Source organism: Strix uralensis, chromosome 8 (assembly GCF_047716275.1).
Source record: "Strix uralensis isolate ZFMK-TIS-50842 chromosome 8, bStrUra1, whole genome shotgun sequence".
Lineage (NCBI taxonomy): Eukaryota > Metazoa > Chordata > Aves > Strigiformes > Strigidae > Strix > Strix uralensis.
The window spans coordinates 7,964,998-7,987,998 of record NC_133979.1 but is presented as its reverse complement, the minus strand read 5'-3'; the positions used below and the strand labels follow the sequence as shown (position 1 = coordinate 7,987,998).

General features: G+C 37.0%; 1 protein-coding gene across 2 annotated transcripts in view; it reads right to left on the bottom strand.

The window, feature by feature from the left end:
• The window catches only part of FAF1 (Fas associated factor 1), a 172,055-nt gene that overhangs the window by 4,108 nt on the left and 144,946 nt on the right, over window positions 1-23,001 (bottom strand). For both annotated transcript variants that reach the window (XM_074876081.1, XM_074876082.1), the window contains exons 16-18: window positions 16,592-16,672; window positions 16,121-16,198; window positions 11,858-12,073 (exon numbers count right to left, since the gene is read on the bottom strand). In XM_074876081.1, the coding sequence (XP_074732182.1) occupies window positions 11,858-12,073; window positions 16,121-16,198; window positions 16,592-16,672 (375 nt within the window). The remainder of the gene's footprint in view (window positions 1-11,857; window positions 12,074-16,120; window positions 16,199-16,591; window positions 16,673-23,001) is intronic.

Below are 23,001 nucleotides of genomic sequence, written 5' to 3'. Positions count from 1 at the left end.
TTCCAAAGTTAAATTTTTTTAATCTACGATCATATCATGTCAGTGCTTTCTAAAATTATTTTTGGAAAACATTGTCAAGTACACCAAATACTATGAATTAATAAGAAATGTCAATGTATTTTTTCTTAAAAGCATAACTTACTAATCCTGTTACCAATTAACAAAACCAGAATTGCTCCTCTTTCTCTCCCCGAACTAAATCAGGCAAACTTAAAATGTATTTGTATTTCTATTGTTTTATTGGAAAATTCCTTATTTAAACAAATATTAAAAGCTTATCGCTTCCCAGGTCCATTGAAATCAGTGTAATTTCACCTCTTTAACTGCAACAGAACTAAAAAAAAAAAAAAATTATCACCCACCCACCCACCCCCACACAGATGCATTATTTTGATTCCCAAATCAGGAACATATTTTATAAAACTTCATGTACTGTGGTGAGCTATTCCTAAATGTCTGAAGAGAAAAATAATTTGTAAAAACCAAACTCAATTTTAGATTCCTATTATCTACAGTCCAATTATGCATTCCTGCACAGATGCTGCTTAAATTATTGAAAGGTTATTATCTTAGAAAGCAAACCTGTTATGTAAAAAACATCCAAAGTAGTGCATTTAAGTTTGTGATTACAGAAGTATGCTAATTAAGTATCTTGTTGCATTTTTTAATGTTTTGGTATTCTGCTACAATCCATTATTGCACATAGGCACAGAAAGCGACGTAAATAGGGGTGTCTGCAATTCACAGCATATGAGGTATTGTGCACCTGAGAAGCAATTTTCCTTCTTTTCAGTTCAAGCCAGTAACTAATTAGACCTCTCTATTTTCAAATCCTGCAACCTTTTTTTTTGCAAGAAAAGCTAGGAAAGATAGAACAAGTCTCTTCTACATTTGGAAAAAAAAGGAATCTGAAAAGCAAGCCTAGGCAATGAACACAATCTTCCAGACTGTAACCATATGGAAACCTATTATTCACTTGAGTGTAATTCAAGATACATATCCTAGTCTAAACTCTAAGGTTTGCAAACTTCAAGTACCTTAAATAATAACAATGCATGATGTCCCTTCCTCAGTGTCTTCATACTTAGAGGGTTAGCTAAAAGCATTGTGGAGTACCTGCAGCAAAAGGACTGTGCAGCTTTTCACCATAATTTCAGTGTGCTGCTTAAGTCACTGAGGGACAGCAGAGTTTGCAAATGTTTACACCATTACCCAATTAACTAACAATATGGCTCCTACATCTGTCAACAAACAAAGCTGTTGTTGCTTTGTTTTAGCTCCTTGGCATTTTCTGTTCATATGGGTCGCCATTGTACTTAATTATCACACCATAACCCTTCTGCAGCTTCTACTTTGTTATTTGTGGTTTGTAAATATGTTGTTTACTATGAATAGAAGCCTTATTAGTGAATACAGCTCCTACCAAAAGAAATGGTTTCTCTTGTAAATATATGAAATATAAGACCTAAGATGCTTTGTAACTTACAGTATTTTAAAACAGAATTAGAAACTAAAGAATGATATATAATAGAGATCAAAGAACCCTGGAAGAGCTGTAGCCTGCAAAGGTCCATCCAATGTAGTGTTCTAATGAATTTTATTCACTTAGATTTATGTGGATTATTTCATAATGCAAAGTATAAAATGCCTTCATATTTACATCTGTGTACCTTGTTTCATTACCATTAGGATAAATTCTGGAGTCCACTTCAGTGCTGACAATCCTTTGCTCTGATGTCATTGCATGGTGCTCTTTCGAAAACAGCCCTGCACATCACATAAGTTACATTGTTCCAAACCCCTATACCTTCATTATTTAAAGATTTCTTCTACATTGTTAGCAATTACACAGGAAATCATTTAATCATGTTTTTATATACTGAAACTGCTTTGATCCTGTTGAACTCAATGAAGATTACATAGATACTCATGTGGTGAAATCAAGACTTTCTTGATTAAGGGTGCAACATTCACGAAGTTAAGCATTCAGCATTTGCTAATATGCTAAAAGCATAGTGTTTCTCTATATTTTCAAGTCCTGCAATAACTGACTTTCTACCAGTTGTATGCATGCACTCTAAGAGTTCACTCATACGTCACATGGTGATACCTGCTGATGAGGTGAATGTATTTTTAAAATATATTTTGTGGTTTTGCTAAGGTAAGTACTTTATATTATAATGAAATGTAAACTAAAACCCCTTAAAAAGAGACTCTAAGCTGTTCCAAGTTTATACAGTGAGGAGGGTGGCAGAGGAAGGACACAATGTTCAGGTGCTAAGAGAGTAAAACTCAAGTGACAGCAAAATCACTAATACTCGAGCTCACAGAATTCTGTAGAATAACATACATGCGCATTCAGGGCTGTCCCAGAGCCAAAGCAGATCGTGCCCTGGGAGTTTTCATCTTCAGGCAAATGACTTTCTGTGCAACCTTTAACTCTTCCCTCTCTTCAGGGAAGACTCTTTCTAGCAACATGACCAGAGGATGGTAACAGAACCTCATTTCTATCTGTGTTAGACCTTGCCATTGAGCTGCGAAATGTCTCAGTTTCACTGAAGTAGGTTGACGTTGGTAAAACAACACTTTTCAGCCAATTATGGATATGATTTTACAGGACCTTATGCTTTGGTACACTGGAGAAAAGACTTCATCTTTTAAAGACCTTTGTTATATAGCCACTGTTGGTTTGGTGCACAGGAAATTTATTATTTTAATAGGCATTTGTTTAAATGAATTCTGTGGTAATTATTTCAACTAAGCACTAGCTAGTTGAAGTATTTCTGTGGCACTTTGAAGTTTGAATGATTTCAGACTGCGCAAAATCAAAAGATAGCAATGTTAACTCTTATATTTCTCCTGCAAAAATGTAGTAGCTACTTACACTTTATTCTGAATAAATTCCTTGGGTTTTTTAATAACCCAATAACAAAAAAACTATTTTAAACAACATTTCAATACATTTTTACAGCAACGTTTTTTTCCTTCTAGAACAACTTTTGCATTATTTCTGTCTTCACCTTTGCTGACCTATCTGTTCTATTACACATTCACATCCTGAACAGCTGTACTTTCACCATTTCAAAGGTGTGGTTCCTTACCCTCCCTAACTCTGCAGGGGAAAGATAAATACAAAAAAAAATGGCTTAATGCCCAGGAAGGTAATTTAAAAATAAAGAATCGAATACACAATTATTATGACACTTACACAAGCAGTAAATATCACACCCTTCACCTTTCTCTACACCCTAGGACAAGGATCTGATTCCTGAGTAGCACAGCCTCTATACCACTTACACACGCATGAATACATTTAATGAATCTAACGGACAAAGAGTTCTTTTACTCTCTTTCCTAATCCTCCTAAAGTATAAATGCAATAGAAATTACTTAAAGGCACACCTGGTAAAGTACCAGATCTGTTTAAAAAACTATATTTTCGGAATGACACACAAACAAATACAGTGAATCCTTTCTACCTATTGAAATATCTACGGGTTATACAGATAATATGCTCAACTTGAGCAACAAACAAAAGTGGGGTTATTTTATAGAAATATATGCAATTAGATCTGGCTTAGTTGAATAAACTTGGAGATAATTTACATCTGAATTGAAGAAAGCCGTCACAAATAAGGAAAAATATGTCATAGTAAAAGACTTCTAGTCTCGTTCTAAGTACAAAGCTTTAATCCAGATATGTCACACACTGTCTTATTTCTCTGAAGATATTTTCTCAAAACAGTATTTTAGATTAAGCATATACGTTGATAAAACAGAAAATTGTGATGTTACATCCTCTACTTTGAGCATGCTTTCCACTCTTTCTTAGAAAAGCCATACAGCTGAGATATCTGAGATGCTGCCAGTCTTTACATAGTGTAAATTTCCGTTGACTTAATATAATTTATATCAGAATTTGCTGCATAGATTCCAATCAGTGAAGATGTATAAACCTGACTTGCATTACTTGACTTTTCAGACAGTAAATTAAGATAGCAACTGTGCTCTCTGTTTTTTTAAATACTAAGCATAATGGCAGGGCAGTGTAAATAATAAGGATAAGCCCAAATCCAGTGTTGCTATATTGTATACCATTGTATATGGATTACTTGGTGCTTTTTAGAAGTTCAACATTATGAATTCATGATGCTACATGAAAATTTGATTTTTTTAATTGGGAAAAATAACACATGTTTGTAGAACAAAGCTTGAAAAACCACAAACACTAATCATTCTTGCACCAAAACTAAATACAAGCCCAGATGTTAATGATGCTTAAAAAAATACCCAATTTTTACCCAAATCCTATGACTTTTTAAGAGTGGGTAGCACAAGAAATACATAACTATAGTTTATCTACCTTCCAATAAAAGGCATTAGGAAGTGCTGTGCACAGCAGTTCCACTCGGGTAGCTCTGGGGTAGCTCCGTGCTTCCGTTTAGCCCAAGATCAGGAATTTTGATTAGTGATCAGTACCCCCCAAAACATGGCCAAAATACATCCAGCTACTAATATGACTGAATATCTGTTTTGTATTTATTTCTAAGAATTAATCTCACTGAAAAATCACTACAAAAAGGCTGCATCTTCCTCTAGCCTTTCAAACAGGTCATTTTCAATGACAAAATAACAAATACACTTTTCATTTTGGTAGGAGAAGTGAAAACACAAAAGTATTTCAATTAATTAGAGTCTCTTTCAGTAACGTGTCAATGTGGTATTGATAGTGTTAAAGTATTACACGAGTTGCCTTATAAATTGAGAGCAAGAAGTCAAAGTTAGTGGCAGTCAGAGGAGTTATCTGCTGGTACTGAACAAGACGATGCTGGTCTCCACAGTCCCAACAACTCTGAGACTGGAGGACTTCAGATTTTGAGGGAAGAGGAAGGTGCTGTAAAGCTCTCCTCAGATTTTCTGCTTTCCTCCCCTTCTTTCTGCTTTGGAATCTTTGATCTATTTAGGAATTCTTTGTGTGGTTTCTTGGAAAAGAGAAGCTGACAGAATACCCTGGAACAGGGCTTTTCCTGACAAAGGACCTGTGGGTGGAAGAGCTCCATCACCTGCTCCTTCATACTATTTACTTTCAGTTTTCTTGCTGAGTAGAGAACAGGTTCAAGTACTGTCATTTACACATGAGAGCATTTGTATGTTAAGCATCCTTTCTGCTGTGCCAAGGAGCAAAACAGTCCGTTACTTGCAGGCACTGCTGCCAGCGAGCTTATATCAAACTAGTTTTTCATGTATTTAAAGATTTTAAAATGTGCTAGCTACAGAGAAGATCATGTCCCCAGAAATACTACAGCTTTCACTGTGGGTATTGATGAAGAGCTGAAAGGAGGCAGACAGCCACATCTTCTGGAAGTCTGAAAACATATAAATACATTTAGTGCTCTAAATGAACTGCAAGAACTTCGCTTTGCATACATCCCAAAGGGGAATGGATGTGAACACAGTCACTCACAGGAGAATGACCCAGGATTGGATTCATGTGCACTTAATTATAACTGCATGGAAAAACAATCCAAAAGGATTTTTATCACAAGTTCAAAGGATTAAGATGTTCAGATACCACAATGATATCTACAGTATAACATTGTGATTGGTAGATAGGTAAAGAGAATAAAAAGCACGCCTAAGACTGCTTTGGTGATTTAGTCTGATGTATTACTTATGCAATTACCAAAACAGCAGGAGATCATTAAATTTTCTGGTAACCAGACGCAGCATTCCTAGTATCATACTATTACAAAGGCTCTTGATTGGTATTTTATCATTAGATTTTTTTCCTACAAGGGGAAAAAAGCATACAAAATTGACATTAAGCATGAATTCTGGGGAAAAAGTACAAAATATCTTAGGCCCAGTTTATGCTGGATAACGCCATATGCAACAGCAGAGATCTGCGGCTTAACTAAGGCACCTTCCTGTGAACAATAACGCGTCTCCCCTGAAATACATGTTTTGTAAAATGGGGCAGTGCTGAATAAAAGAACACTTTTGGTCCGAGGGATGTGCTTGGGTGGAATATATTAATCACATGGTTGGCATTAGTCATCGGGTTAACTAATGAGGATGACTCAACTGAGAGTTCACATACCGCATTGAGTGTTCAGTGTTGTGGTGAATGCTTGCTTACTTTAGTGAGTCTTAAGTAGAATAGCTCATCTGAAATGCACACCTATTTCCTGAAATTGGTTAAACATTCCCCGTATTCAAATGGAGTTGTTGTAAGAGATCAGAAACTATACTGACTTACAGAATGTAATTCTATTTCTTTTCAGTATAAGCTTACATCTACGAGATGAGAAAGACATTCCTTTCAGTGACTTGATACATGAAGGGCTTTAATCTTTCTCTTTGGATATCATAGTCACTTATGCAAAGACACCAGATCTGAAAAGACAGATCAAGTCTGTCTTTCTTGGAAGAAAACATTATGAAAAAAATCTTTCCGTAATACAGAATTTTTGACTACCTACAAGGAAAGTATATTTCCACAAAAGTAAACATCGCATTTCAAGAAGCAAAATCCACTCAATATTCTCTAAAGTACTGCCATTGTCTTCAGTAGGGCAAGAATATCACCTGCTCCCTTTGTAGGTGCTGACCGAAAGACTGATACTATTCTTTGTGAGCAACATACTTGTTAAAAGCAATAAAACCCAGGGGTTGCAAATGCTTCAGCATTCTGGCTGAAATGATACGTGGTCCATTCCTCTTGCACTCAAGGTTAATCAGTCCAATCATTCTACTGTTACAAGTCATCAGGAAGAACAATCAGAAATCATGCTTCTCAAAGAAGCATGGGAATATGCTAGTCTGGTATGGCCCATTTGCTTAGACAACTTCTCAGTGTCTTAACTAAACTAAACGTAACTGCTTTGAATAAATAAAATAACAACATACCCTGAAAAGAGAGGTAAGACAAGGGCAGGTATATTGACTTAAGGATAGTTGTAAATGACAAGAGGAGGGACATCTATTTTTGTAGATGGTTGTGGCCTTGCGTAACTAGATCAGAGCTGATAAACACATGACACCATCAGATCTGTATTGACCTGAACAATTTTAAATTTTGTGAATTGAAACAGATTAGTACTATTTTATGCAGTAGGAAATATAAATATCAGTAACTGAAATAACTGGAAAAATGACATGGATTACATGTTAAATTTTCCCTGAACTTACAAAAACATTCTCAAATTCTCTGAACATATCAGAAAATATTCATCTTTCTCCTCCTCTGCCAAAAGACAGATATTCAAGCTACTTTCCTGATTTATGTGAAGTTACTAAAAGTGCTTTTGGGTATAACCACAACACTGTACGAATCCTTTCTCACAATAACATCTTTCTTTCCTATTTCTATAAAATGATGATTAGGGGAAAGAATGTTAAAAGCCAGAGATGGTCCTGGACATATAACACTTTAATGAGCTACTGAAAGAGTTTAAACACCACCTAATGAGTTTAAAAGTAGGTTATCTGAAGGAAGTAGTTTGCACTGGGTGAAATGCAGAATAATCCTTACAAAGAATGGCTTCTAGAACTGATATACAAAATTGCCTAGCATAGCAATATAGGGATCATGCTCTAACGTTACCTTTCTGAGAACATCAGAGGATAGTTACCTGGTCAGGTGACTATGTGTGCTGAGTGCTGCAGCTAAACTTACTATCCTGTGGTGTTATTTTCACCACTGTGGGTGTCAAGGAGGATTACTCCTGCCAGAGCACAGGAATGATGATCGCATTTGGGTTTGGAGGAATATCTTACTCTATGCTCTCATGTAACATTGTCTGGCCCTAAATTTACTGAAATCCTGATCATACCTAATTTCAATTGACATGCAGTTTGAGTTAAATCTATTTTCTGCCCTTTCAAGGGAGACAGATTTTTTGTTTCTGTTTATTTAAACTGCTGTTGAAATTGGTTAATTAAAAGGATTTAAAAAATCTTAATACTCTAAACAGAGCAAACTGGTTCTGAATTATTAAGCAACATTTTAGATGCATTTAAATAACCTTAAGTGACTTAACTGCCACCTGATCCTAAGCTGTGGCTCAGAAAAATAAAATGTGAAATATTGTAGAAGTCTTGGCTTACCAGGGCTTCCAGATACAGTAAATAAAGAGCTTAAGTCTCTAATACCATGTCTGCAAAATGCATACTCTCAAACACATAACTAATGCTCCACCTTAAGGAGAAATGAGCAGAAGAAATTAGAGGTTGCAATTTTGATTTTTTAGAAGAAATTAATAAATTCAGTCTTTCAAAGGAGAAAGAGTGCCGGGACCTTCTTTTCTAAGAGACACCATAAAACATTCACAAACAGCATTCATCCCAATAGGGTGGCTGAAGTCCAGTTTGGGTAAATTTGTTCTGCACATTCCTCCTATGGTTTCAGCTAGACCTGGTACACTTCAGCTTCTTGCCTGAGGTGTGGTGAAATGCCCACTCCATACGATGTTAAAGAGTGTTAGGAAGATCTGCAGATTCCCACCACAGATGGAAGTGAGGAACTGATCATCCAGGAAGTCTCCAGGGTACTGGGAGAAGGTGGATCTTGCAGGTGGCAAATTGAGAGGACTACTGAAATTAGTGTTTGGGAAGGCTTTTAAGAGAAAGTGACTTAGAAGAAATACTGAATGAGAAGGTTGACCGAGCATGCTAATAAGCTTAGGGTAAGCTCTTTTTGTTATAGTTAAATGCATCTTGAAGATTAGAGCGATTCTTGGAAGAAAGGGAACTATAATTCTAAAATCAGCACATACATTGAAATAGTGCACACCTTTGCTTCCATAAAGCCTTTGCAGATGCATTTAAGAATAATGCAAAGAACTTATAATACAGCTTTTCACTCCAAAAGATGTGCTTGCCAAATGTTTACGAAGTTAGAGGTACAAGTTACCTGCTGACCCAGGTTCACCCATGTGATACATGCTTGTCAGTATGGTATGCAGTGCTGCCTTGGTTAAGGTACTGAGAGAGGAGGTGGTTAATATCTAATTTCAGTGCTAGTAGAAAGAACAACGCAGTCGGTGACAAAGACCCAATAACAAGTCACTGCATGTGCTTAACTGCTTTGGAATGTCACTGCTGCTTTAAAATCTACAAGTAGTGTCTGGAAAAGGTTAATCTGTGTATTTACTCATGTGTAGAAGTTTGTATTTACAGTAGGGTTATGATACCAACTTTAAGTTAGCTAAGGATATCTGTGTAAGCAACTGGAACATAGAACTAAGAACTAATGAATTTTTATTTACCAAAGAAGTAAAAATAGTTCAACAACACTATATCAGGATATCAGGACTAATAGCTTTGAAAAACTGGTAAAAATGCTCTAACAAGTTTACCCCAAGACAATGCTGATTTGACTGAAGATAACCCCCTTGTTTTGATAAAATAGAAACACTTTTGGGGGTGTGTGTGTTATTTTAATACAGATTAGGATAGAATTAAAAATACTAATTTAAGATGACATGTTTTCATCTTATTGCAGCAAAAACCTCAGCAAAGTAATTCTGGTACTTTCAAACAGATTTTTTCAAAAATGTTATGTATAGTTTAAATACAAACAGACATTTTAAATGCTATTGTTTTCTGGAGCACAAGCATCCGAAGTGCTCTGTTCTTGTTGCCCAGATTTCAATGTACGTTTGTGATACATATCGTATAGCAGAAGGGTCTTGAGAACTTAGTGTATTTTTAAGAGACTAGATACCATGAAGCCTAAGGCAACAAATATATACTGCTACTGTATTTCCAAGGCATTCATCAATGATGACTTTTTTTTTTTTAAATCTGTCTATGGAGTTGCACACTTCCAACTTCCTGAACCCAGGGAACATGGCAGATGTCATTTATAGTTCTCAGTGGTTAGCAAACCCCTGGGGATCACATTTTGTCTGTTGTAGCTCTGATGGTCACAATCACAACCGAATTCATACATGGCCACTGAATCAGCTGGCATGAATCATTTATGTGACTCCTCATACATGGCATTGTTAGGTTAGAATCAGAAAAAAGATGAGAGGGTCTTTGCTTCCCACATGACAGAGCAACAGCTCTGCATTCTACCATTAAATTCTCTTTTCCTGGCCTCAGTGTTTTCTCCCGGACAGTTTCACAAATGCCCTGAAAATACCAGCTTGTTCTAATTTAGTGGTCTTTTTTCTTTTCTACTCCTTTTAAAATTTGTTCTTATGCGAGTCATCTGATCACTTTTTGAGTTTGTTACAGAGGACTAAAATTGATAATGATGATGATGTGATTTTTACAGAAACAGCCAGTCTGAAGTGCAAAACAAATGTCAAAAAGTTAAGAGTAATATACTCGTAGTATTTTTATATTAAATAAGTACTAAGACATAAATATGTTGCAGGCAGGGAGGTATGACTTGCAAAATATTTAAAATACAGAAGTCCATTGTTTAGACTGTGAAAGATTGGTTTTCTTCTGTCATGTAAACTGAACAATCAGTAATTCTGGAAACATAGGTAACTCTTCTAGTCTTTGGTTCCGCTGGAAATGCTATTACATGGTTAAGGAGTAAAGTTAATTAGTGATTAATGAGATTCCTTAAATGCTGCTTTTCAGTCTGACTGATTAGGATTCTCAATATAAGGCAAGGAGAAAGAAAAGCTGTAAGCACTACAATCCTGTTCAGAGAGTTATGCCAAAAAGTGGTCAGAAATCACATCCACTCTCAAGATTGTACTCTTGCTAAGGACATTATTTTCTTCCCCTTCAGAGTACTTGTGCCACTTTAAATAACTTACAAATAAGATGATAAAGCAAGAGGTATCTGTTACAACACAATACTGCAAACATACAAACCAGAGCCTTATTCCTAGTAAACTTCCTCCAGGGGCAGTGACGGGAAACAAAATGGAAAAGCAACCCAAGTTACTGAGCTCCTTTGACGAAAAATGGCTTAACCAGTCACCCGGAGACACCCCCAGCAAACAAAACCCCAGCTGATCCAGAGCTGCCCCCACTCGTTTGCAGTATTGAGGCAGTATGGCCAAAAAGCTGCTGAACTTCACCCATCGCTGCTTGGCTCTGTTCTGTCATCTCTGAGGTGCCTGTTACCTTCACCTTTTATGCAGGGCCCCAGGTAGTTGCAACACAATTGGACCCACTGACTTTTACCTTTGTTGTAACAATGGCTAATTAAGAAATGAAAGTTAATTTGTAATAGAGCAGAAAACATATAGGTATATTTTCAAAGAAACTTAGTAACCGGTACATAAATATTTGTTGATAAATCAACAGAATTTAACTGGCTTTTGTAAGCAGTATTGACTTTGAAAATCAGTCACAGCAGGTACGTCATCAGAATTTTGGGGTAGGAGATATAAATGTAACAGGTGTATAAATAGTTTATTAGAATGTACTGATTAGCTCATAACTCTACTATCTTGACACTGAGCCTTCCTTGTTCATAATATCAAATTGCATCAAAATGGCAACACCAGAAAGATCAGAAGTACCAGCCCATAACAGACTGACACAGCGTACTAATATCAACATGGCTTCCTTCAAAACAGGATGTGAGCGATGGTGGCTCAGCATATTCAGGCAGTTTTCACTGAATATGGTCCACGACTTGATTGTTTCAGAAATGGAGGATTTTTACAGTGTCACCAGAAACAGATTTCGCAATGCAATTTTGTATGTAACATGATAGCATTGGTAGGTCAGCACCTGGCTTGCTTACAGCCACAGAGCTTGGCAGCACTCTTAACATATTTAGGCATATCTTTTACCTTCTATGCTATAACATACTGGTCATCTAACACAGAGAAGTAAGAAGTCATGGTATTTATTCCCGAAAGGTGCATTTACTCACATCTCTCCTCGGAAAGGTGCCCAGCAGCTTGTACTCCTCCCAAGGATATCCCTTGGAAGCTACAAAATCAAAGACAACCTGCAGCTTGCTGCTGGCCAGGAAACGCCGCTCAAAGAATTCTCCGCTGGGCGTCCGAATACGCAGTTTACTGACGGACTCGGTGCTCTCCTCTTTTGGTTCGGGAGGCAAAGATTGCTCAAGAGAGAGCCTGATAGCCTGAGGAAGGAAAAATAACCATTTAGGATGCAATGCTAATAACAGAATAAAAGCACAGAAAGCTTTTCTTTTTATTTCTTCTAGAACTTCAAGATGTGCCACAGTGCTCCAGAGCCATAGATGTGCTTTATATCTCAATGACAAAATCATTTTTATTCATTTCTTAATAATAGCCCACCAGACAATTAATTAAAATAAATCCTTCTTTATAACACATATTATTAGGTCTACAGTTAATGCATGACGGGGATAAGTAATTTAATCATTTGGCAGAAAGCCTTGGAAAAAATTGAATGGGAGAATAATTGTCAAGTGGCCAATTGCTTCCTTTAAAGGGTATAAATTAAAAGGCACTAAAAGTATTTCTTTAAATGCGCTTATCAAATTGCCTTCCTCTTGCACAGAGTAACTGACCATTTGCAGCAAAGACAAGACCCTTAGTGGCAGTTCAGAGTGAAAAGAAATATATGCAGGAGATTTACTATAAGCAAACTAAAACACTGTTAAAAGACATAAAAATATCATGAAGGTACATTAGATACATAGAGTCCATATAAAAGTAGGAATGGTCAGAGAAGAAAACTGGGAGAACAGAAATGGAAGCTTTAAGATTTAAAGCAAGCAATTATTATTATTTGCAGGAAGATAGTTCCAAGCACAGGTGTGCACATTTTCTGCAACAACTTGCATGAAATCAGCCCCCAAATTGCAATGACATTACATGTCTGAAAATGTGTATGATTGCCTGCCTGCTAACACTGTGAATATGGCTGATATCAAGATTTTAAGGGCAGGAGTCAAGTGTGTTCCCTGTCCTCTGCCTCCGGGAGCTACTACAACACCAATAATTTGATCAGAAGTTCTTTTAAAAAAAACCCTGATGCTTAATATTAGACTGCTGAACAAGGTGGGCTTGATTTTCAAGGGTACTGAGGCACTCATGGACAGGCACTGGCATCTGTTAAAAATGAGATCATACTTAGAAAGCAGCCTTGTTACAGTATCACCACTTCAGGCAGTTAATGGGAATGCCGGTGAATGGAAGAAGCAGCATGATCACGCTGCCTCCCCCAAAATACGCCTAAAGGACAATTTTCCAAACTGAAGAGACAGTCAGGCATGGATTTACCCAGATTTTTAAGGAACTTTCAAGATACACAGTTGCTATTTGTGCCTTTGAAAACCTCCTCAAGGTCATTTAGTAACAGAAACTGATGGAGGATGATTACATTAAAGAGAAAGGACTGGGCAGAAGCAAGATTAAAAGGCTTTTAAATAGTCTACTTCTTACACGCAAACCTCTGAGCAAATTATATCTCAGTATAAATATTTATACATAGAACTTGAGTTCATTTTTGCTCATCTACTATGAGATTATATTTTAAATAGATTCTATTTTAATTTTCTCTCTCTCCATTCTCAACCACCTGCTTACTATCTTTCTGTTTTGACATTTCCCCACACAGTATAACAACAGATGCTACATTATTTACTGAACCCAATCAATTATATTATAGAAAAATAAACAACAGTAGCTCATTAGAGCTCTTTTCTTTGTGCAAAGAGTGCGTTGCTTCCCAAAGCAACTAGTCTCCAAGGCTTCAACATAAAATGGCAATTTACAATGGATATTCTGTACCAGCAAACCAAGTCAGAAAACAGTGATGTGATGGATCACATTAAAACCCCTTAGACCTGAACAAGCAATTTCAGTCTGTTGATAAAAAGATGTTCAGTATGTGAATTAGCTCAACAGTCAGATTTTAAATATATGAACTGAACATAAAGCCACTTCTGTAAGTAAACACTGTTGCGGAACGATTCAGTATAAGTAATCTGTATACTTGAAAATGGGGAGTGTTAGTAAACATTATTGTTAAAATCCCTTTTGTTCTACTAAGCAAACAGATCCTTTTATTTTCATTACTGTAGTCTACATTAAAACAGAGAAGCCCAGGTATACTTTGATAACATGGACCAGTCTTGCAGCCTTTGCATAAGAAAATGATTTCCAAAAGGCCAAGCTATCAGAAAAGGTTCGGGAGTAGATATAATAAAGCAGAATTAATTACTGTTTCTATGCATGCAAAATTACTTTAAAAAAAAAAGAGAAAAACATACTTCTTGCATCTAGGTGTGAGCTGATTGCTCAACAGTCTGTTACTGCTACAGTACTGATTTACGTTCGATTGCTATTAACCTCACAGAACTGTCATCTTCAAATTATTCTAGACGCAATTCTCACAGTCCCATTTTGTGCATTGCTCCTTCACTTGTGTTTTAACTTCCATTCTTGGCTTATGTTAACAACAGGAGATAAATAAGTCATCAGATACTGTAGGATAAAAGAAGTGGACTGCATCTTTCCCAAACCATTGAATACTACTGCTTGGGCTGAATTTAGTATTTACAACGCAGTTCTGTTTAAAAGATTCTTGCATGCTTAAAGGGTTCAGGTTTTTTAATGCAATTATCTTGGTCAAAAAACATATACGCAAATGCATTGCTCATACAGTTTGTTTATTGGGTTTATCTCAGGGGATAATAAATGTGTTCATAGCCAACTTTTTTGCAGTTGTATAATGCAATTCTTTCATACATCAGCAAAGTACACAAGACTGAAATGTCAAGTATACATTTAAGTCATGTGTAGCGGGGAATAAGCAAGGCTGTGATTTATCAGGATTCCATGAGTTCCAAGGACCTTAACTAAGTGGAGAATATCATTCCAAATTTCAAATCTCTATAAACCATGAGAGTCAAAGCAAAGAAGTTCTATTAAGTCCACCAAAAATACTGGAACTCTGATATTTTATATAAATACATATTTTTAATATTTATATTTTATTTCTATTTGATGTAGTATTGGAAACATAGGAAATATATATTCAGTAGGGAAGCTGATATAGCTTTGTATTCACTAGTAACTTGGTCACAGAATCTTATATGCCTACAAGTCAAAGGACAACCCCCAGTCAACTGTGATTTCAGTCAAGACATTTATACGTGAATATAACTTCTATTTTGAAAATTTTATACAAGGGGTCCAAAGTCCTTTTCAAGTACTGCGTTTCACAGAAGTTCTCTAAGGACTTATATTCCAAGAACTTCACAAAATGAATGGAAATATTTTAATGACTAGTCCATTTTACCTATCCTTTGAAATGTAGTGAGACTTCAGGGAAAGCAACATGGCTGTATCCCTTTTTACCACATTTTGGTTTTGCCAGGAGGTGATAAAGAGGAAATCACTAATATAAGTAAATTTGTGTATATGATGCCTTATGTAAATACCTACAGCTAGGAAAGGAGCCTAGATCCTGAAAGAGGCTGCAGGAGCCATCTCTGACAGGCACTGGGACCCTCAGAATCTACAAAATTAAGAGAATCTACAAAATAACAGAGTCTGAGGAACAGTACTCTTCACAGCACATGGCTTCTATTTTCTTATATAGGCCTAGAGATGTAAAGTGTTCATTTAAACACAATTTTCATTCTAAGGAAGATTCTGTAGAAGACTGTTAGAAATTTAAAAATGTACCATAAATCCAATTTTCTAGATTTTGGATTTTTTTCTCCTTAACATTTTTTTTAAAACGTGTTTTATCTCCCAAATTAAATTCGGCAACTGCAGCTAGGCTTTGTGCTATCTACTGGAAGAAATGAAAGGGCTCCATGGTATTCTATTTTTAAAAGGAGTGCCTGCAGAAACAAGGTTAGAGATTCCCAAAGATTCCACTATTTATGGAGCTCATTTCATGGATCTCCTGTTAGCAGCTCTATCTAATATCTGGCTGTAAATTCAGACCCAGATGATGTAATTGTGACCCAGATAGTAGAACAAAAAAGCTATCAAACAGTGGATGAAAACCATTTAGCTGTACTGTGTTTTTTATATATCTGGTGAGAAATAAATTTTTTTTTAAAGTTTGTGTTCACATAAAAAGTATACTTTGAATTAAAGTTGCAATGTGTGTTGAATGAAAGTTGCAGTGTCCATAAGCTTCATGAATTCAAAAAGTTGTCAGAAAAGGTAAAACATCCCACCTCACGTTCTTCCTCCTGTTCTTTCCGAATTTGTTCCAAGCGAAACTGCTCTGCCATTTCTCTCTCTTGCGCTTCCCTCTAGCAAACACAAACAGCAGTCACACATATATCACCTCACTTTCCACAGCTGTGTGTAATGATGTGCATTAGCTATATAAAAGCAAAGAAACTTGTTGCATTTTCTGTAGAAATTAATATAAGGAATAGGATATTTATTAAGTGATCTTTTCCTATCATTCCTTTTCTGACTTCTATTAGTAAATGGGGCCAGGACTACTTTAGCAGAAAGATGTATCCAAGTCTACTCTTAGTGCCATTTTATAACCACCAAGGGCAATAATGGCTCTAAGGCAACTGTCTCAGCTTAAGAGCAGAACTGACGGCGCGCAGTCCTCTGCACCAGAGAGATTTCAGCAACTGTGGAGAAACCCCTGTCCCAACATTCATGCGATCACTTCCCCCCGCACGCACCTTCGCTCTGTCAGCCTCCAGTGATATGCGGTATGCTTCATCCTGCTCTCTTTTCACATTCTCTCTGGCTTCACGTTCATCCTAAAGAAAAAAAAAAAGGAAAACAAAACAAAAAATATCAGCAAACAGTGGACCAATACAATATGTATCTTTATGTTCACCAGCACTCTTTAATCCCAGTGACTTCAAAATATTTGGAGAAACGAGTTCAGAAATGCCTCAAGAGTGACCTTGGCTTTAAAAATGACAACTTACCTAAAGCTGCGTTTTTCAATTGCCGTGTAATGGATTGGTGTGTCCAAGCCCTGGCCCGAGGGCTGGATCTGGCACCAAGGCTCTTTGCCCCACCATCTGTGTCAGGGTGGTGGCTGGCGCAGACCCCAGGAATGGTGCAGCCTCCTCCTGTGCCCGCCGCATGGGGAGGGGGTCACTGGAGGGGTATGTGTGGGCTGGTGCTGGGGAGCATTTCAATCCTGCGGCTGACAATTTGGATGGTCTTGTAATAGGGAAGGACAGACCCTAGTTTGGAGGACGAGGCTGGATTTTAATTTGCTCTCTGCTCTGACAGCAGGTAACGGCTTGTCCTGCAAGAGAAGGCCTGCTCCCAGGTCCTTCCCTGGTAAAACAGCCCTCGGCACGATCCATCCAGGGTCATGACTATTAAACATCATCCAGAGGCCTCAGTTCACAGTGCTGAATATTATACAAAGATGGGAAAGTAGCAAGTCCTGCTCTGAAGCGTCTCAAATGGACAGATGCAGGCAGACAAGAAACACGAGGTTAGCATGCTAACTTCAAGCCAGCAAACCTAGTAAATTATCTTATTAACGAACACAGCACAAAGAAATAAAGGTTTACTAAAAATATGTGAACGACAAAACCAGGCATCATCCACACAGTGGAGGATCAAGAAGTGGATATCCCCGAAAGCTGGAATAACTGCACTGGGGTGATGTCTGATAAAGTAAAGTATACAATCAATAGCTTCATATTCTGCCCCTGGAGCCAGAGACAGCATCTGCTCCCCTGTGCTTACTCCTCTTACATCTTATAATCCTCCCAGAGCCCTGCAGAAGCTGCACTGGTCCCTACAAAAATCAATAAGATTTAGCTGTGAGAATGCTGGTGGGCTCAGCACAGTCACCTGTAGTCACCAGTAACACAGCAATTGCACTGGGGTAATCTGTCCCCTGTATTTCACAGAAAGGAAAGTCTATTACCTACTGCTTCTTGAAGCATTACATTAATTTTCCCATTCATCTGCAAGGTTTATTCCACATAAAGGAGTCATTTTGAAAAGTGATAATTTTCTCCCTAAAATGTCACTATTTTGTAAAAACTCAATTCTAAATGGGAGGAGCATACGTTAACTGTTATTATCATGTCACACAAACACGCCAAGATAGTCCTCAAACAAAACTAACTTATTAGTGGTTAAAAAGCTCTAAAGTAGCATGCAACCACAAGAGGAAAGGACAAATTGCAGGAAAAGGTATACAACCTCCAGCTGGAAAGTAACAAGATCTTTTTAGAGGGAACTCTTCTTCCTTATAGAAACAGGACCCAAGATTATTCTACAATCAGTGTGTCCTAAATTTCATTTACAGAAGATATAGAAACCATCACTTTGTTCAGCAGAGCCAAGACATGAGAAGAAGTAATTCTTGCAAAATATAAGAAGGACAATAACCGCCGAATAACCAATTCCCCGTCCTGGCTTCTCTGGACCTTGATAAGCTTTATGTGCTATGCTCATGGAATATCTTCAAAAATTATCTCAAATCTGATAGTAGAAACTAACCTACATTGATATTCCATTTCTGAAAAGAGGGGTGTTGAAATAATTAAACAGCTCTGATTTTTATGTTATCCAAAAATGAGGAAAGCTTCTTGAATGCACAGAGGTTTTCCCAACGCTTCTCATAGATGGAACATAATGGTAAAGGAAAAAGTTCTGTACTATCTATACTGAGACCTTCCATAAGCATACCATAAATTTATCTTGGAATGGTGACAATCAAAACTATCTTCCCAAATCAGCTTACTAAAGGAAGGCGCCTTCAGGTAATCTGCGGGAGGACAAGCATTTAAAAAAATATCAAGAATTATTTCAGAGAGAACCTATTTAACTTTCGTGTCTTGCAGCTTCATATATCACATCTAACTTTACACACTAACTGAATTTCAAAGGTCACACAAGTCAGTAATGCCTGAAAGATCAGATGCAACTATTGCAACTACAGGCTCTTTCCTTCAAAGACTGCTACCAATTATCATATAGTTACTTTAGTTTATAAAAAACACCAACCACCTCAAACCAAAAAACCCCAACCCAACCCCAAACCAACCCTCAAAAAGTAAAATTTAAAAATTTATAAAAATTATTAAAACTTATTCCAAAAATATACTAATCAGAGTTATAAAAAATTGAGTACTGGCTTTTATTTTACATTTTACAAGCTGCCTAGAAAACTCCAGGAAGTTATTAGAAGTTACTTGTCATGAGCACAGGTTCATTTACCTACAGACAGCTTCACTGAAGAATTTTTGAAATAGGCTTAAATTATATAATCTGGATGATAACTGCAAAAAATACTGACATTATAGATTCTACAACTAGAATCTAAACATGAATTCCAGGCATTTAAAAAAAAATAAATTCTTTCCTCCCTATTCATCGCAGTTATCATCATCCTGAAAGTGGATTATGAAAAAGATGTCAGGAATGTGAAGAATTACTACGCATGACTGCCTGGTCCTCATAGAAATATGTGAGCCACATCTAAAAGTAAATGACCGTGCCACCGAGCTCTACACTGCATTGAAACAATACTGTTCTTACTGAAACAGACCTTAAAAACAAATCTGGAATCCAGATTTCTTTAGGTAAGAAGCAGATGTAATCCTATGAAATGTCTCTTTGTACCTACTTCTGTGTCTTGTTAATACTGCTCACACTTGACAGTAACCACCTCCTCTACAGAGATTATGGCAAAATGGTAATATTCTCTGGTTCACTAACACCTTGGTCAAATTTTAAACATTAGATGAAGCAGTTCTGCTTTTCGTAATGCAGTTTGCTATTTTAGTCATCTCTTCCTCTAGGGAAACCATACAAAGTATGAGGATGATTCAAGTTCACCAGAAAGCAACGAAAGAAAATTCATAATGGTGACAGGAAAAGTAGAAGAAAATATTTTGCAGAGAATCTTTCATTGCACTAACAAAGAACACATGAAGAAAAAGAGAACAGTCATACCATTAGTAATTAATTTTTAAAATGTCATGTTGTCCATCAACAAAATTTGAGGTAGCTGACAACTTTCCTGTTAAACCCTACATAAATTGCAACATTGACTGGCATCAGTAAATGTTTTTCCACAAGACTTCCACAATGAAGGCAAAATTGCCATCTTCCTTTTTCAAGAAACAAAGGTGTGAAGAACAGACAATGGCTTATCCTGGGTCACTCAGAAAGCCTTCATCAGAAATGGGGTTACACAGCATTTCTGAATTCCACAGCAGTGACTGAAGGCTGGTGTGAATTTAAACCATCCACATCCCAGGGGTTCTGGGCATGAGACAAGGAGACAACTCTCCTTTGCTCCTTAAAGGGAAAGTCACAGATCTCTGCTTTCCCATTTTGACAATGCAACAATAGGGGGGACATTCATTCAATGGAAAGTTCGATAATTTAAAAAAAAAAAAAAAAGCATTTATCCATAGAATGTATTCTTCAGCTATAAATTTTCTTTTATCATGCATATTACAGATACAAAGTCATAACAAAAATAGTACACTTATATTCATGAGACAATTACAGTGGATCAGATAAAACCTTGCCTTGAGTAATATCCCGAGCTACTAGACTAAGAAAAACTTGCAGATAAGGTTACAAAAAATTTAGGATAATTGCCTCCGATAATTATTCTCTAAACCATTTCTTGAAGTTACCCCTGAAGCACCTAATAGTAGGCATTTTCAGATGCAAGATGATGGAAAAGGGATTCTTGATTGCGTTTAGGACAGCAATGCCCTCTTTTCCTGCAGATACTACAAGGAAAAAAAAAAAAAAAAAAAAAATCACACAACACATTTGGCTTTTTGGATGGGATATTTTGCTGGAAAAGTCAGCATTGGCCCTTCTGGGCTTTTTTTTATTTATTGTTGTTGTTTCTGAAGGGAGGATTTAATGATTTAACCCCAGGAATCAGCTTTGCACCTGATTTGTCACAGGGAGATGCATTATACTTTATTCCCCATTGCTCTCAGAGATCAGTTTTACTGTGAAGTAAAACCAGACGAGACAGAACTCGAGAAGATAACCATGAGCAGAAGACATTTCTCAGAGCATCAGTGAGTAAATGGCTGTTACCAGACAGAAAAAAAAAAAGAAGTGTATTTACAAATGCTGAATGGTTATCTGAAAGACAGTTCATTTCACTGAACCACTCCTGAAATTAAAATCTACAAGTGCTTAAGGCTATTCAGGGGAGTGTTAAAGAGAAACACCCCTTTGTCCAAACAAACCAGTGCAAGAAAGGCATTAATTTGACTCACTAAGATGACAGACTTGCACATTGTATAACTTAAACATACACAATGGGGAATATATGGAAGGAAAAAGTGTACACAGAATGTGTTGGACATATGAGAATGATGAAGACAAAGCAAATGAACGTTTTTGCGGTGGCAGAACCACAGGCAGGGAGGCAGGACAGGGCAGAACAACGCAGAACCACCGAAGGATCCTGCCTGTCTATATTGAAGGCTGAAAGCCCCTTTCCAGATACTGATTTTTGGGAATTACCTTAAGTGACAAGAAAGAAAATAAATCCAAAACCTTCAAGAAGCAGCCCTGCAGTGACTCTTCATGGGAAACAAGCCACCCAGTCCTGCTACAACATCTGCCTACCTGGGCTGTATAGCAGGGAAAGCTGCTGTTTAAGAGAAACTAAGTGACTGGAGCCATCAACACGTATAGCTGAAAAACCACCTGAACTAAAGATACTTTCATTTCACCGTCCTTCTTTCCCCTGTTGCTATCTTGTATTTTGTCAAAGTTCAAAATAGGCCATAAAGTCTTGAAGGCAGCACTCGTATCTGCTGGTGTGTCAGTGCAGTGAAGTGCACAATGGGAAACCGATCGTTTGGGGTGCTATCATATTACAAATACAAAATTGGAAAATTTAATCAAATAAATTTTGATTACTGTAGTTTAATTAGTTATAACTAGTAATAATTAGTAAATGTGCTAATTGGATTTTTGAGGGGTTAAATCACAATCTTCGTTAGATGGCTGTCATCACCATAATGTTTTTGCGCTTTGGAATTTAATGAATTTCATGTATTTATTCTCATAACCTCCTGTTGTGCAAATGCTATATACCATGATACCCATGACAGTGTTAGATGGAACACAGATTATCAAAGCTATTCAGATGCCTAATTTCTACTGATTTTAATGTGAGCTTCAGCACCTAGACAGAAATTGCAGGGGTCTCCTGCACAGCTGATGGAAGCACTCAGGCCATCCTCTAACTGGAGAACAGAACGGCAGGTAAGGAGCAGAGAAAAGCAACTGATCAGAAGGAGGGAAAGATGAACAGACCATAGATTAAGAGAAAATGCACTAGGACCAACCCTCTTTAGCTTCCTTTGTGGCTGTGAGATATATCTTTGGACATATCTTTGGAAGCTAAACCTGTTACTTTATCATATAAAAAAAAAAAAGGAAATCCCTTACGCTTGAGAGTAGTGAGGCAGAAAAGGAGGAAGACATGGTGATACCAACCTTCTTACTGCAAAGTTATGAAAATAACACTTGGCCAGTAAAGCCCCATCTAACACAAGAGAGTGCTGGGATGGATACACAAGCATACTTTTGCAAAGAGCTGTGGCAGGGAAAAGAAGGTGAATTTATGGTGCTGGTTTGAAGTTTTTGTTTACTTTTACATATTTTTTTTAAATTCCCATCCAGATATTAGTCAGGAAGGACGTACATTTTCCTCACACTGTAGCAGTATCTAGGAAGAAAAGAGTTACCCAAGATCAGCGAGCAAAGATGATGACTGTGCAGGTCTACATTTTTCTACAGCTTATCTTCAGTCAGAGTCTGTTTACAACAGTTTTTCCAACTTAAAAATTAAGTATCTCTCTTTTACACTAAATAAACCAGTGTGTCAGCAGACATAGTTTAAAGTGAACTGAAGGTTTTAATTGATATTTGTGAAAATAAGGTTTTTGAAGCAACTGTGGGTATTACAATTCCACTTGAAGTCTAATCCGAGAGCAGGAGTGCTAGTGTTGCGTAACGACAAAAATAAACACGATGAGAGACCTACTGTTACTTAAATGTGGACAAGTTGGACCAGCTGTGTAACAGTCAATGCTTCTACAGTAATAAATGT